This window comes from Fundulus heteroclitus, chromosome 12 (assembly GCF_011125445.2).
Source record: "Fundulus heteroclitus isolate FHET01 chromosome 12, MU-UCD_Fhet_4.1, whole genome shotgun sequence".
NCBI lineage: Eukaryota > Metazoa > Chordata > Actinopteri > Cyprinodontiformes > Fundulidae > Fundulus > Fundulus heteroclitus.
In genome coordinates, this window is record NC_046372.1 from 34,475,677 (window position 1) to 34,492,554 (window position 16,878).

At 39.0% G+C, this 16,878-nt stretch overlaps 1 protein-coding gene and 1 long non-coding RNA gene across 2 annotated transcripts; both read left to right on the forward strand.

Moving 5' to 3' along the window:
* The first annotated feature begins 513 nt into the window (after positions 1–513).
* vps33a (VPS33A core subunit of CORVET and HOPS complexes) lies at positions 514–9,938 on the forward strand. Its single transcript, XM_012881308.3, has 13 exons — positions 514–660; positions 1,832–1,897; positions 2,002–2,129; positions 2,222–2,408; positions 2,591–2,707; positions 2,822–2,996; positions 3,103–3,296; positions 3,843–3,969; positions 5,445–5,512; positions 5,606–5,743; positions 5,828–5,965; positions 6,067–6,235; positions 9,400–9,938. Exons 1-13 carry the CDS (start codon positions 559–561, stop codon positions 9,591–9,593), a joined length of 1,803 nt encoding a protein of 600 aa, XP_012736762.2. The 5' UTR covers positions 514–558; the 3' UTR covers positions 9,594–9,938.
* Positions 9,939–10,094: 156 nt separating this feature from the next.
* LOC110366508 lies at positions 10,095–14,250 on the forward strand. The gene is made up of 2 exons (XR_002426743.2): positions 10,095–10,652; positions 13,914–14,250. It is a non-coding gene; the product is annotated as an uncharacterized LOC110366508 (long non-coding RNA).
* Positions 14,251–16,878: the final 2,628 nt, after the last annotated feature.

Below are 16,878 nucleotides of genomic sequence, written 5' to 3' on the forward strand. Positions count from 1 at the left end.
CTACAGTCAGTGGATGTACTAACACTATCAACTACTAGGAAATTAGGTGCTGAAATATTTTACATGTTATTCATATTATATATATATATATATATATATATATATATATATATATACATACATATATATATATGTATACACATATGTAAATATATGTTTTTGTATATTGTTTTTTATATATTTATAAATGTTAAATATATATATATTTAAAGGAATAAAATGCAAAATATTTCAGCACATGACTTTCTCAGTACTTGATAGTTTTAGAACATAACATAAAAGTATATGGCATTTGACATTTTAAAAGTTTTAAGCCCTCCCTGAACATGAGAAAATCCTCGTTATTCGATGCTGTAGCGCACATATTCCCTAGTTACTGGGGGGAAATAGGGAGTACCAATATGGCGGCTGGTGGCTTCAAAGCGACTCGTTCTAACTGCGGGCGATTAGCACTCCAGTGTATTATATAGCTCAGTGGCTGCGAGTGTATTTTGTCACGTGACTAGGGGCTCGCGCTGGAAGTCACCTGACTTCATGTGTTGCTGTTGAAGGAAAAAAATGGCTGCCCATCTTTCATACGGCAGAGTGAATTTAAACATCTTGAGAGAAGCGGCACGAAAAGAGCTTCGAGAGTTTTTGGACAAATGTGCGGGAAGTAAGGTAAGACAGTCGCGCACATATAAAACAATGAGTCTGAAAAATTAAGCAACGCTAAAAAAAAAAAAAAGTCAGAACGCGGTGGTTGAATGTTCCTCTTTAGTTCCCACCCAAGATGCTTATTAAACGCAAGCATAACAACAGAGGTTATTCCCTCCGACGACAGGTGTAGTTAGCTTTGACATTAACTGCATGTTTGCTTTGGATTAAGCTTTCTGCCAAATGCTTGCAACATGAACATAAACATCAGAGGGATGCTATGCATGTCAAGTGGCATACTGCTTGTCTGATAAGTGTCATTTACTAAGTTGCACCGACTCCATAACTTTAATTTTAGTCTGGTCTATCCGTTCCATATTCAGTTTCTGACCTGTGCTCAGGAACTTTGTGACCCTGACCCAGATCAGAATGTGTTGTGCTCGAAAGCGTAGCTCGAAGCAATTTCAATAAAATTCTTGTAGGAAGAGTGGTCAGATATCCAGCCAAGAATGACGCCGGGGTCTTGTTATACGCCACCAACACTCCGTGGTTTGCTTGCAACTTGTTCAGGGAGATTGAATCAAATATAAGTGTTGTAAATAGTGTATACTAGGGCTGGACGATAATTCAATAACCATATATATCGATCAATAGACGTATGGTTCAATATAAAAAAACAGGGGTCAATAAAAGAACAGTCCTTTCTAGTAGGTTAATACTACAGTCATCGAATCCTCCCAACCAATCACAAACCCAGGAAAGCTCCATCAGCCTTCACAGAGTTCAGAGAGCACGTGTTCTTCTTTTCTTTTTTAACACTTACAGTTTTTGTAAAAAGTTGGTTGAATAAAGGGTCGTGTTTGAATCCATTTATCTAACGATAGGTCATCAAGCAACAGTATAAAATGGCCAGGGCTGCACTTAAAAGGTGTATATTTTAATTTTTTTTGATAATTATCGATATCGATCAATATGATATCTATTTTATCGATATGCTTTTATTCTATATCGTCCAGCCCTAGTGTATACATTTGAGCGTGTCGGTATAATTGTGCCCAAATGTTGATTATAGTACATCCGCAATAATTATAAACCTGTGCACCAATTATTATTTTTTTGCATGGAAAGTTAACTTATGCTGCATCATAAAACGCCCTAAAACAATACTGTAATATTGTGTCATCATGTTCTGCAGGCCATCGTTTGGGACGAGTATCTGACGGGGCCTTTTGGTCTGATAGCCCAGTATTCTCTCCTGAAGGTAAGCGAGTGCTTCTTCTGCAAAAATAAATACGTGAAACTCAACACTCAAACATGAAAGAAAAGGTCACATATAACAACGTTGACGCGTGGTTTGCGTTTCAGGAACATGAAGTGGAAAAGATGTTCACCCTGAAGAACGGCAGACTCCCCTCTGCTGACGTCAAAAACATAATCTTCTTCGTCCGTCCCAGGCTGGAGCTGATGGACATCATTGCCGAGAACATATTCAGGTGTGCGTATGTGGGGTTTGTAAAACAGCACCGAAGCGTTTCGCCTTGTTGTGTCCGCCGCGGTGTGACGTGCATCTCCTCCATTGCTCCAGTGAAGATAAGCATCATCCAGCGCGAGATTTTCACATTTTGTTCGTGCCGCGGCGGAGCATGCTGTGTGAACAGCGGCTGAAGGAGCAGGGCGTGCTGGGCTCCTTCGTCAACATCGACGAGTATATCCTGGACCTGATTCCTTTTGACGGGGACCTGCTTTCCATGGAGTATGAAAGTGCTTTTAGGGTGAGCTCACCGCGCGCAAACTGTGCAAACGTTGTTTAGCTCCCCATGGTCTCACCGCTTTCTATTGGTTTAGAGATGGATGGATGGATGGATGGATGGATGGATGGATGGATGGATGGATGGATGGATGGATGGTGTAAAATCCCCTGAAAGGCATGTGTTCTGGTTTGTTGCTTGTTTAGGAGTGCTACCTGGAAAATGACCAGACAAGTTTGTACCACACAGCCAAGGGCCTCATGACCTTACAGGCCCTCTACGGCACCATCCCTCAGATATTTGGGAAGGGAGACTGTGCACGGGTACGTGGTTTGTGAGTAGGACTCTGTGCAGTATTGAAACACCTGACTGCATATAGACGGATGTGTCTCAGTTGTTTTTTCCACTGACAATCATCATCCTCTGCTTCTTCACAGCACGTTGCCAACATGATGTTGCGGATGAAGAGGGAGTTTGCCGGCACTCAGAATCAGATTCTACCGGTGTTTGACACTCTTCTTCTCCTGGACCGTAATGTTGACCTGCTGACCCCCCTGGCCACACAGCTCACCTACGAGGGTCTTATTGATGAGATCTATGGAATAAATAATGGTCAGAATATATGTTTTTTTTTTTTTCTTTTTTTATGCAGGCTAGGAGTGTTTATACTCAGCTTGGATTAATTAGAGAGGTAAAAATATATTTCTGTATTTTACAGGATATGTCAAGCTGCCTCCTGAGAAGTTTGCACAGAAGAAGCAAGGTGAAGGTAGTAAAGATCTGCCCACAGAGCCCAAGAAGTTGCAGCTGAACTCGGCAGAGGAACTGTATGCGGAGATCCGGGACAAAAACTTCAACGCAGTCGGTGCAGCGCTCAGCAAAAAGGCCAAAATTATATCGGCAGCCTTTGAGGTTGGTCTTTAGTTTTAGTTTTGCTCTTTTCTCTGTATTCTTTTGCATTGTATTACAATTTAGGTACAATAGATATTTGGGATGGAATCTGATTATGTAAAAATAAAATCAACTTTATATTCAAGACTAGAAAAGACATTTTGACATGAAAATGTGCAGACACTACTGCTGATAGTCCTCAGTTTTTATTTAAATGTAAAAAAAAAAAAATGTCAGTACTAGATTAAAGTACTAAGATTTTTAAGATTGACCCTCAAGTCAAGGTCCTTTTGATTGCTTCCAAACAATCAGGATGACCTGATCTGACATCCAGATCATCCTTGTACCATTTTCAGCGGGTTAAAAGGTTATTTGTAAAGTTTCCACATTTTTTTATGTACTTAGTTCTTATTAGAAAACAGTTGAAAACTTGGTACATGTGTGAAATATTTTACACAGTCAGCACTCTTAAGTATATTTATCTTCATTAAAATATTAACTTTTACTCGTCTAAAGTCATTACTAAGACGTTAAACATTTATTCTTCTCTGCGTTTTTGTCTTCCAGGAGCGCCATAACGCTAAAACAGTGGGCGAGATAAAGCAGTTTGTGTCTCAGTTACCTCACATGCAGGCGGCTCGAAGCTCGCTGGCTAACCACACCTCTGTTGCTGAGCTGATCAAAGATATAACCAGTATGTCTATTAGAGGTTCCAATAATCACAATTGGCTATTTTTGTCATTTTTTACACTTCTCATTCCATTAAGCAAAACCACACTTGCAATACCTTTCAAAAAATTATATGTACTTTGAAAATGTTGCTTTTTTTTCAGGCTACGATCATTGTATTTTATTGGGCTTCTTTGTTGATAGATTTTCTGTGAACATTAAATAGTTAAGATATTTTAAGTATTGTGAAAGGGTCCTAAATAGATTTAGTTGAGCCGTTTGACAGGGCCCTTCTGAATATGCTTGATTTAAACTATTCTGTTGTAGCTCTGGGTGTATGCCTGGGATGGTCCTGCTGAAACATGAACCCCTGCCCCAGTTTCTAGCTCATTTTCTTCCAGTATTACCCTGAATTTAGCTCCATCCGTCATGTAATCAATGCCGACCTGCTTCTTTTCCCCTTCTGAATAAAAGCATGATGCTACCCCCCCCCCCCACACACACACACACACACCTTCTGGTGGCATTGTTGTTTAGTTGTAGTTTGAAGTGTTTTGCATAGTGGTAAAAAAAAAAGCTAAATTTAGCTTTAATTTGATGAGACCGCCTACTTCATGAGGTTTTCTGTGATCCCTACATGGTTTCTGGCCAAACAACTGGACGCCTATTGGTTCCTCTTGAGGGTAATCGGAGTAAAAAGAGGCTAAATAAATACGCATGCCTCATGTTTTCTATTTTTATTCACACAACTTTGAGTTTGTCTATCACGTAAAATCACAGTAAATGTGTTTCAATAAAAACGTACAAAAGATTAAGAGTTATGAAGTAGGGAGGGCTTAAAATGTTATCACGATATATTGTGATACTATTGTGATAAATGACGATAAAGATTATTTACAGCTTCTTGCAGCTTTTTTAGGTAATTCTGTGGCTGTGACTGCATATCAACACAAATACTGTGCTTCTAAAACATTTAACAGTGGAACATATGACATATTAAAACAACATTTGTTTCATCAGGACCCTAGTTACATAAAGAAGAGTGATTTTTATCACCAAATTGCCCAAAGTAATTGCATTTAGTTAGATTTCTTTAAATGTATTGATATTTATGATGCTCTCAAGAAACCATCAGGGAAGAAAATAGCAAAAATAACAATCCCGACAATACTGGCTGTTTTTTTTGGGGGGATTTTCAGACACCACTATTTGGAATTTATCGATGTGAAGATAAACTTAAAATCTTATCAAGATAAAACAATATGATAAAGGCCCAGCCCTATTTTGAGGCACTGCACAAAAATAACTTTGTGCTACCATCTCAGCGACTTCCATCAAGTAGCATATGGTTTCAAAACGGTTATCCATGTCACCGTCACAGACTGAAAACGGTGTATTTGTTGTATTATAATGTTTATATGATGCATTTCTTTGCAACATTATAAGAGTTCCACCTATTTGTGTGAGCACTTGATAAATTGTGACGCTTTCTGGTTTCAGCGTCCGAGGCCTTCTTTGATAACCTAACAGTGGAGCAGGAGTTCATGACAGGTGTTGACACAGACAAGGTAATATATTTTTAAAAAAATGGTCAAACTATTAATATTTATGCTAACTTGACACGAACTGTCCTAATTGTAAGGAACGCCTTCACTTTCCAGGTGAACACGTACATAGAGGACTGCGTTGCCCAGAAAGACCCACTAATCAAGATTCTGCGTCTGGTCTGCATGCAGTCGGTCTGCAACAATGGCCTCAAGCAGAAGGTGCTGGACTACTACAAGAGGGAGATACTCCAGGTACGGTTAAAAAAAAAAACAAGGATGGATTTTGAAGGTCTATATTCTGTTAAAAGAAAATGCTTCTATTTTTGGTTTGCTTAGACTTATGGCTATGAACACATACTAACGCTGAGCAACCTGGAGAAGGCGGGTCTTCTGAAGCCACAGACAGGCTCAAGAAACAACTACCCAACTATTAGAAAAACTCTCAAACTGTGGATGGAAGACGCCAACGAGCAGGTCAGAGCTGAGTGAATTAGCAAGGAACGCTGAACATGAGACTCCTGCCGTTTTTTTTTTAAAGGTGAAGCCTTGAACATTTTTCCCCATTGCGTCTTCAGAACCCGAACGACATCTCGTATGTGTACAGCGGCTACGCGCCGCTCAGCATCCGACTGACTCAGGTGCTGGCGAGGCCGGGCTGGCGCAGCATCGAAGAGGTGCTGAAGATGCTCCCAGGCCCACACTTTGAGGAGAGACAACAGCTTCCGTCTGGACTCCATAAGAAACGTAAGAGTCAGTGCTGAGGAAGATAATTTGTAGTTAACAGTGGCAAAAGAGCTCAGAGATGAAGTTGTGGAGATATTTAGAGACAGATCAGGTTTTAAAACAATATCCCAACTTTTAAAGATCTCACAAAGTAAGTATGACGAGCGCACCAATTAGTAAAAGCAGCCAAGATGCCCAAGGTAAAGCTGGAGGAGCTGCAGAGATCCACAGCCCAGGAGGAAGAATCTGCAGACAGGATAACTATTAGCTGTGCCCTCAACAAATCTGACCTGAATGAAACAGTGGTAAGGTTGTTGAATTATTGAGAGAAAGCATCGAGAAGTTTGCCTGTTAGTTTGCCACAGGCCACGTAGGAGCTATAGAGAATATTTACTGAACTATGCATGTCATTATTACTCCTGTATATGCCAGTACACTAGTGTAAAACTGGTATATTGATGTGGCATCTCCAGATGATTATAGACGAATACTACAGTCGCTCTAAGAGATAATTTTCTACTCCACTGCTCACCAAACAGTGGCCCCAGGAGGCTCGTAAGATCATTCCACGGAGACCATAAAATATTCAATTATTGATGACTCGACTGTAATCCATTACAGGACACAGATGTTTCCCGGATCAGATGACAGTGGGTCAAATCCCGTAATCTGACTGTACCCAGACTCAAAAACGCGGAGTACATGTGAAAGAAAGCATTGTGCCTGCATCTCTTCTGGTTGTGTAGTTGTGTGGGCTTATGGAAGCAATTTATACACAGAAACCCAACTTTCCCTCCCATATTGGGCTTTTTTTTAATTGGCTTGTTCTGTTCTCCTGTCCGTTCCATTAGTTGTTGTGAAATTACCTTTGACGCAGACACCGGCTTAGGATACACTGTAATATATAAAAATACACTATAAATATGTGTGTGTGTGTGTATATATATATATATATATATATATATATATATATATATATATATATATATATATATATATATATATATATATATATATATATTAATGAAGAAAATAAACCCTTTTTAAATCTAATGAATTTAACAAGCTTTATGACTAATCAGCCTAGAAATATGCAGAAAAACAGCTGCAATTATTGTCCATGAGCTTATGCTCTGACTTTCAACAGCTGTGCTGGAAAAGCACGGGTTCTTCTAACGCCCCACAACAGAATTACCTTGTCAGGAGGCTGTGTTTGCACATGTGCTCGTCTTTTATCTTTAGCACAATCTGTGTTGTTCGGTATCCAGTGAAAGTCACCATGGTAATTCAGCCTGGAAAGATGCAAACAGTCTTCCTGACGGAGAACCCAGAGTTGGACCCTAAGCTATCACACTGAGACAAAAAAATCCCGGAGCCGGGCCGCTGCTCGTCCTGCAGCTCGTCACAGAATGAAAGCAACCATCTGCCTGCCACGCGCAGATAAAGGCACAGGCTTTGTTTTAGTGAAGGCAAACGCTGACCAGCGGACGATTGATGGCTGCGACCTGACAATTCACCAGAGCCGCCATCACTGTTTGGTTTCCTGTGTGCCTGCGTTAAGGAGAAGTTGGATTAGAAAAGCCTGTGCGACAGCCAGCGTTTTCACTCAGTGGTCTAGGATCAGTTTATTTTAGGCGGCATACTGCAGTAGATGTTAATAATATGTTTTAATTAGATCCTTCGTTTAATTAGAAGTGTGAGTTTGGGCATTAGATGGCTGACTTGTTGCTGCATGCCTGCTTTAAATTGGTTTGTAGAGGCGATAATAGAAAAACTTTAATTTAGAGAAAGAGGGCTGCTAAATGAAAAAAAAAATTTTAAAAATTATTATATTGTGGACCTTAGCAGAATTTGTAGTATTTATGTATGTGTGCAGTGGGACTTAATGTGATCTCTCTCGCCCCCACTCTCTTTTTCTTCCAGGGTCGTCATGTATTTAAAGGAACAATAAGCGAAATTTAATTATTTTTGATAGAACTAAAAAATTGTTTTGTGAAATATACTTAAGGTATATTTTTACATGGACTATGGTTAAATGTGACACTCAGGTTTAGCCCCTCCCTGCCCATAAAATGCCACTGCCAGGCCCAAAATGGCGGCGAGTATACCCATTGGATCATGTATAACATTATAAAGTTACGAGTTACTTACATCTTCACTAGACGTGTACCTCTGAAAGGTGATGCTGTTCTGCTATGTATTTATCCTTTGTAAATAGGCCCAAAGGGACAGAGGAAATGGGTGCCGAGTGCTAAACCGAGGTAGAGGGAGGTGTGGCTTGATCCAGCTCTTGTTTTGGTCTACTGACTACTGCTCAAGCTCCACCTAGTGGTGAAATACGGCTTCCCACCGTCTCTGACCAGCTTCCCTACTGGGGAACAGAATCCCCACAGCATGATGCAGCCACCTCCATGTGTCACTGTGTCGTTTTTATCTGTGTGTAGCGCTTGACGCGTAGGCCACAAAGTTTCATTTGTAGCTTGTCTCACCAGAGCACCTTCTTCCCCATTTCTACAGTTCTCTGATACGATTTATTGCAAACGGTAAAAGAGACTTCTTATGTCTTTCATTTCAACAAAAAAATTTCTCAACATCGCGGTTTCACAAACGCCGCATTTTGGTTGGTTAGCAGTTTGTGTAATCGATCAGTTCTTGAATAATAGACCTCAGAGTTAACTGTGACATGTCCACAGCTCGAGTTATTGTTTCGTAACCTAACCCACGCTATAAACTTCTCCATCACTTCATCTCTGCACTGTCTGCCGGGTCCCTTGGTCACCATGATGCTGTTCGTTAACTAATCTTCTCCAACTTTTGAGGCTTTTATACAACAGCTGGACTCATGCTGAGAATAAATTACACCCAAGTGGACTCCAGCTACTAATTAGATGACTTCTGGGAGCAATTGGTTGCTCTGGATTTCATGTATTGGTTTCAGAATAAACAGAGGGCTTAATGCATTTCACAGTTTTCTATTTGCAAAGAAAAAGATGTTGAAATCCATGTTTAGTTTTCACATCAACTTTCCCATAAAATCTCAAGCTTGTGGTGTGCATGTGGCAAAATGTCACAGAAAAGTTCAAACGGGTATGAATACTTTTGAATGCACGTGATCGTCGGCGCCATTTGTTTTGACCTCGGCAGAGCTTTTTATCTTTTTCCTCCTCTCCCCGTTTCGCTCGCAGGCCAGCAGGGGGAAAACCGAACCACGCTGGTTTTCTTCCTCGGCGGGGTGACGTACGCAGAAATAGCCGCTCTGCGTTTCCTCTCTCAGATGGAAGACAGCGGGATGGAGTACATCATAGCCACGACCAAGCTCATCAACGGCACCAACTGGATCAAATCCCTCATGGACCGACCCGAATCCCAGACTCCCTGAGTCTCCAGCATGTACAGCCTGCTACGTCAGACCCCCCCATCCACCTGAAAGCATCTAACCCCCACGTGAAGACTTTCGGCTTCACATGCAAGCAAGACCCAATTGTAATACGTTCGCTTACTGGTCACAACCAAGATGAATCTGGATTAATAGTTCCACTTCCTTCACATCTCTTTATTTTATTGTTACATGACTGCTTAACTAAAGATATACTGTATATATGTATGTATGCAAGATTTCAATGTGTTAATATTGATGCTCTTTAATTGGCATCTGAAAAGCTTCTGTTTCTTTTTGCGACCCGTCTTTTACTCATGAACCTGGGTAAATAAAAGATTAATCTACCAGAATTAGTCTTGTGCTACATGAACACACGTTTGGCCGTTTCTCCTGCTGTTTAGTGTTTTGTTTTGCGTTTTTTTTTTTTTTTTAAAGACAGCGTATCCGTCAGCAGCGGTCCAGCTCTCCGAAAGAGCAATTAGCACAGTAACAGGCCTCCCGATCGGCCGATAATAGCCCTGCGCTGTCTGGAGAGCTCAGCCCATGGCGGCCCGTGATTTGACAGAGCAGGACGCTGATTTAATTAGGAGGCCATTTGCTCCGTGTTCCGGTGGAGGATAACTGTGCTGCAGGAGGGTGTTTGATATCTGTATCAGTCAATACCTTCTCCTTGCCTTACACTGTACACCCAGGGAGACCTGCTGAGAGATATTTCTGGGTAACTCTTCTTGAGTCGATGTTAATTTCCTTCTTGTTGATTGGCTAAAAAAACCTGGAAGCTGCTTTGGTGGATTTGTTTTTCTTAAACTGGCAAAACCTCCCGCTTTTTCTTTCTTTGAGGAGCAGGTGCACAGAAGGTTTAGCTGGCATCAGATCTATCCTGGGAGATTTAGATCCGTGTGATCAGTTTTTTTGTTTTTTTTTTGTTTGCTCTTGGCTCCTCCTCTCCTGTAAGGGCTCAAAACGCACAACATTACACACACCGACTTGAACCTCAGAAGAGACGTGACTCCAGCATCTGATCCGCTTTTTTTTTTCTCCCATCACAGCTCCATCAAGGTAAGAACTTTTCTGCTGCACAAAATTTAACCTTTGACTTTTTCTGCATGGGGAGGCATGCATATAACAATGTTTGAATTAGTTTACAGCACAAGAATTGTGTTGATTAGTACTGACTCATACACACAACAACAACAACAAAAAACCATTGCATTTATGTCTATGTATTTATCCTCATTTAAGGAGGTGTGATTGGCCCTGACTTATTAGACTCCAGAAATGTTCAGGTGCCTTTGGTATGACTGCAAACGCATTTTGTTTTTCTTACAACTATCTGAAATGAAGCAGACATAAATGATGTTCAACAATCTGTTAGTGCCTGCACACAAACAAAGCGGATCAATAGGACCCACTTAGTGCAATTTAAACATAAATTATTAACCACACCTTGTCCCTCTGTAGCCTGAGAGAAACTTACTGTAAAGCTCTGAACTTTGGGAAAAAAAAAAAAAAGAAATCCTTAAATCTTGGTGCTCTGTTTAAATTTGCTTTATGTTTTGTACCTCTTGTTAGAAAATGTTTCCAAGAAGATATTTTGTCAGCTAGTGGACGTTGTTATAGTTTTCCATTTCTCTCTCAGCCCTGTGCAGAGACTTTAATACACACGTTAATCCCTCTGCCTCTTACTTCTTAAAAAGAATAAAACTCCTCAGCAGTGACAACAAAATCCAGCAGCAAGAATGTTGATGGAAACATGACAGAGCGCTCGCATCACTCATGTTTTCAAGACTTTAAAAAAAATTAGAGCTCCACATGTTTACCCGATCTGCTTTTATTGCACCAAGCCATTGAGATCCCTGAGGTCTTTTAGCGTCTTCCTCCTTTCAGATACTCAGTGAGAAGGAAACCTGCTGTGAGGAAGCACCTCTACGTTCTGATGGCCCGAGGTGCAGCTGAGACTATTTAGGTCCTTAAACGCAAACTTGGTGCATAACTTTTTGACTTGGATTTTTCTTAAAATGTTCTGAAAGATTTTTATTGAAAACTTTGAACCTTTAATTCAATTGTTCCCAAAGACTTTAAAATGATTTCCATCGAACCAAGAAGTTTGTCTCCGACAGGGAATGAGACGGGCATCTCTGAAAAGATGATAAAACGATGCAAAAGGAGCGTCAACTTAGGAAAAAAAAAAAACATGTTTATTTCCAGAATTTGTTTTTTTTACTTGCCTGTTCCAATGGCCTGTGTAAAAAAAAAAAAAAAAGACATCTTCCATTACAGCAATCAAACCCTATCCAGAATTAGTGACCAGCTTTTCATATGGTTTCACTGGAATTAGTCACAGTTTATTTATTTCTAAGCTATACGCTCCAAGCCTTTGAGTTTGGAGCGCCTCATTACCATCTCCCTAATCTTTAGCTGCCTCCACAGATTCGCTGGCAGGATTCTGGCCGGGCCTCTCTAAAATGTTCATAGATCTGTCAGTCAGGCCCCTTCATTGTCCATTTTTAAAACTCATTTGAAAACTTACTTTTAATTTGTATGGTTTGATTTTACTTCATTTTTATTGGCATGGTTTTTATCCGTATTTGCATTGTTCTGTTGTGTATTATGGCAAGTTTCTTACTTTATTATGTGTTTAGTTTTTCCATTTTATCCCTCTGTCATTTTATTGCTTGCGATGTTCAGCACTTCGTGTCAGCTGCAGCTGATGTTAAAACGCTTTATAAATAAAGTTGATAATGAAACATGTTGGTGAAACCAGATGATTACTTTAAACCTAAACTGGTCAGGGATGTATTAAATTTGACTTTTATCTGTATAGTTCATTGATATCCTCTGCCAATGATTTTGCTTTGAAATAGCTCTGCCGTTTTAACCATCATTATTTTGTTTTTTGAAGTTGTGGGTAAGAAACTACAGATAAATGCACACTTGTTCAGCATCCAAAAAATGTGTTAATTTCATAGATTTTTTCTTTTAGAGATCAGAGTCGTGTCTAAGGATTATGTTGAGTAAACATTTAACCTAACAGTCGTGTTTTTGGACTGTGGGAGGACGCTGGAGCACTCGGCCAGAATCCAAGCATGCGTGGGGAGAAAAGGAAAGCTCCAAGTTGAAAGACCCCATGGCGGGATTTGAACCCAGGACCTTGTTGCGCCCATGCTAGAAGCAGCGGTTCTTAAACCAAGCACGAGTATAAGGGGTTTAAATACCAAACAAAACAGTAAAACAAACTGTTCTTTTTATTTAAAAAAATGCATTAAGAAATTGGCTATGGATGATTTGTGAAATCCCAGCATTATTGATTTTGAAATAACTGATTTAAATCAGATTAAAAAAAAAAATAAATAAATAAATACATTTAAAAAAAAAAGAGGCAAAATCACCCTGTACCAAACAACTTCAGCATCATTCCAGATCTTTAGAACACGCACAAACAGCACAAATGTTTTGTCCTCAAACATCCATATTATGTAGCAATGCAGTCGGTTGTCGGATAAATTTCTCACTACTAAAGCATAGGAGCAAGGCAGAGGAAACATCACTAGGTAATAAAAATCCCTCTCTCCTAAACAAAATATTATCAGGCTCAAATCTGTCATGATCTATTTGTCTGAAGGGTAAATTCCCTTGTTGGGGAGCCTAAATCGCATGTAAGGGATGAGAGGAATTTATAAGAAAATATATTTATTCTCAAAATTTAATGTTAATTAATATTATTAACAATAATACAGTATATTTGGAAGCACCTTTCAGAGCACCCAAGGACACTGTACAAAGTCAACAATCACAAATCACGATAAAAACAGCACACATTAAAAAGTTTCAAAGAGCAGATAAATACAGTGAGTAAGCAACACTTCATTACATTGCATCAAGACACAAAGTGTGTGCAATTGAAAGATAACTTGGTTCAAACTAATCCAGCATGAAGGCATTATCACCATTCAATATTGAAGTAATCCAAAAAAGCAAAAAAACAAAACAACTGGACTTTAATTTATTTTTTGTAATGTTTTTTTTACTTTTTTGGAATGACCATGATCTGGATGACTGAGAATCTTCACCAGAAAATATTGAAGTATACATCTTTGTGAAAATGGATGAAAAAATTAATTTTTTGTGCATTTCTTAACGCTACAGTTATAAAAACTGTCCCGAAATTTCTAGACGACTATTGTGCGTTATTTTCTCTTGGTGAATTATTTATTGAAGTTAGCTCTGTTTTGTTCTAAGCAATGTCTTTTTTTTATGTGTTATGATCTCACAGGGCCCTTTTTCCCCTTTATGATAAACTCTGACCGTTTGTGTCAATAGAATGGATCAAGATGAGAACGTCAAGCCCCGGGATGCTGCGCCCCTGTTCATGCGCTTCCTCCGGACACTCAAGGAACTCCTCAAATTTGTCCTCCTCAGCTACACGGTGATCTTCGGTGCTCTGCTCCTGGCCAGGTGGACCACTTACTTTATAGTGGGAAAGTAAAAGGAGCTGAACAATGAGCTTCTTCCTGCATTTAGAGCAGAGACTGATTAAACCAACCTTCCCGGGATTAAATGTCTGACGCAGTTGCTACAAAACGAGCAATAGCAGGAAGGATTTGAAATATTTCTTTCCTCTCTCTGTGATTTGCACTCTCTGTTATTGTCTGCTTTTTTCAAAAAAATAAAAAAAAAAGAAATAAAAAAGGGCACTTAGAGGTTTAATAAAATGTGTGATTGTTGTTAAAAATTAAATGTGCAATTTATAACGTGTGCATTGCAATGCAGCCTTAAAGGACGCCATTAAACATGTTACAATGCTTGTGAACAGACAGTGTTGTGTATTTGTATTAAAGAAAAGTATAGAATGTTTAATTTTCTTTTTACATTTAGGTCGGTCAAAAACATCAGCATCAGAGAAGTGTTTTCCGAAACCCTAACTCCCGATTGAATCCTGTGTGCTTGAGAAAAATGAATTACAAAGAAATAACAATAAAATAGGAGACACAGAAGCCCATAAATGCAGCCAGTCACCGAACTCAAAATGTTTTTGTGATAATCTGGTAAAGTGAAAGCTAGTTCCACTATACATCATCAAATCACACTATGGTACCCTTCAAGCAACACTATAGTTTTTTTTTATTTTTTTATCTAATTTAGATCTTTATATAGAACATAATGTGGAAGAATCTTTTTTTAAATGTTATTTAGTTAGAGTTTAACGTTGCCAGTCCTGGCTGCAACAAACTAACGGTAATTTGTTTGTGATGCCTTTGGTATCACTTTTAAAATGGGAGTTGCATCTAGAAATATCTTATCGTCATTTAATTCAGGCACATTATATTTCAGTTTTCTTGGTGATGCTTTTTTTAACCAGTCTTCCCTCACAGCAGTTCAGGTTTTCAGGGGAGGAAGTCAATTTTTTTAAGTCTCATTTATGTTGACATAAACTAAAATTAGAAGGCATCGAAGACGAGCCACAGTCACACAGCCCAACACACAATTTAAGGACCATGGTGTTATTGTGCTCGATAGGTCCACAAAGCGGTCTGACTTAAACTCCACAGAGAATCTGTGGAGTTTTGTAAAGAGGATGATGAGACACCAGACCCCAACAATGCAGGTCAGCATTAAAGAAACCTGGGCTTCCCTAACACCTCAGCAGCGCCACAGGCATTATTGATGCGGTAATCATGCAAAAGCATTGAGTGCTTAGGCTATCTAGTTTAATTTATTCAGATATACTTCTAAATTACACACGATTTATTTATTTGAATTAATATACAGATACATCTCAGGGAAAAAGTGGAATATTTATTTTCAATGAGTTCTTTCATAGATTCACTACACAGTAAAATAATTTAAGCTTTTTATTTATAATAACATTATCATTGCAACTTACATTTCAATGAATGGATTGTTTTTGTAATTATGATGATTTTGGCTTACGGGTAAAGAAAACCCAAAATTAAGTGCCTCAAAAGATATGAATATCACAGAGCGATCAAAAAGGGATGTTTTAGGCCCAAATGTCTGCAGAGGGAAGGATGAAGTAAAATGTCCTGGTAGATGGCTGCATTGACTGTTGACTTCACAAAACCCAGTGAACCCAACACCAGCAGGTGACATGGCACCCCAGACCAGTGTTGTATAGTAACGAAGTAAAAATACTTCACTACTGTACTTAAGTATATTTTGGAGTACTTTATACTTTTCTCGAGTATAAAATTTTATGATAACTTTTACTTTTACTTCACTATATTTCTGAACTTAATTGCATACTTTTACTTAAATACATTTTCAATGTTTGCTTTAGTTACTCGTTACAAAAAGAGTAACTAAACCATGTTCTTAGTATACACCCCCGGTCTAAATTTTGCCTGCACTTGGTTGTGTACAATTTTAAAGTGCATAGCACTGACCTTACTTGAAGAAGGAAAACTGAAAGCTTACAAAAAGGTTGTATTTTCTATTTAAACTTGATCTAAATTTCTCCTGCACTTGGTTGTTTGTTATTTTAAGTGAATTTGACTTTCTAAGTTTACCAAAATCTAAAAAATGTCATTCAAACTGCATTTGCTTTGTTTTACTTTTTACTTATACTTTTTATTATATTACTTGAGTACATCTATTTTTATAGTAATTGTCATACTTAAGTACAAGACATTTCAGATACTTTAAGACTTTTACTCAAGTAACATTTCAGTCAGTGACTTGGACTTTTACCAAAGTCATATTTTAGAGAGGTACTTATACTTTTACTTGACTCTGAGATTTCAGTACTTTATACAACACTGCCCCAGACCATCACTGACTGTGGAAATGGCACACTGCACTTCAAGCAATGTAGATTATGTGTCTGTCCACTCTTCCTCCAGACTCTGGAACCTTGGTTTACAAATGAAATGCAGAATTAACCTTCATCTGAAAACTGTTTAGCAAGAGTCCAGTCTCTGGTTGTGGAGTGGCTTGACACGAGGAATGTGACATTTGTAGCCCATGTCTAGTATCCAGCTGTGTGTGATGACTCCTGACACCAGCCTCAGTTCACTCCTTGTGAAGCTCCTCCAAATTCATTAATAGATTTAACTCGACAGTCACCTCAAGGCTGCAGTTCTCCCTGTTGCTGGTGTACCTTTTCCAACCACAGTTCTTTCTTCCACTCAATTTTCTGCTAATATGCTTGGATACAGAAATAAACAATTAGCTTCCTCAGCAATGACCTTTTGTGACTTACCCTCCTTGTGAAGAGTGCCGCTGGTGGTCCTCTGGACATCTTCCCCAGCTTACTGACCCAGTGTGA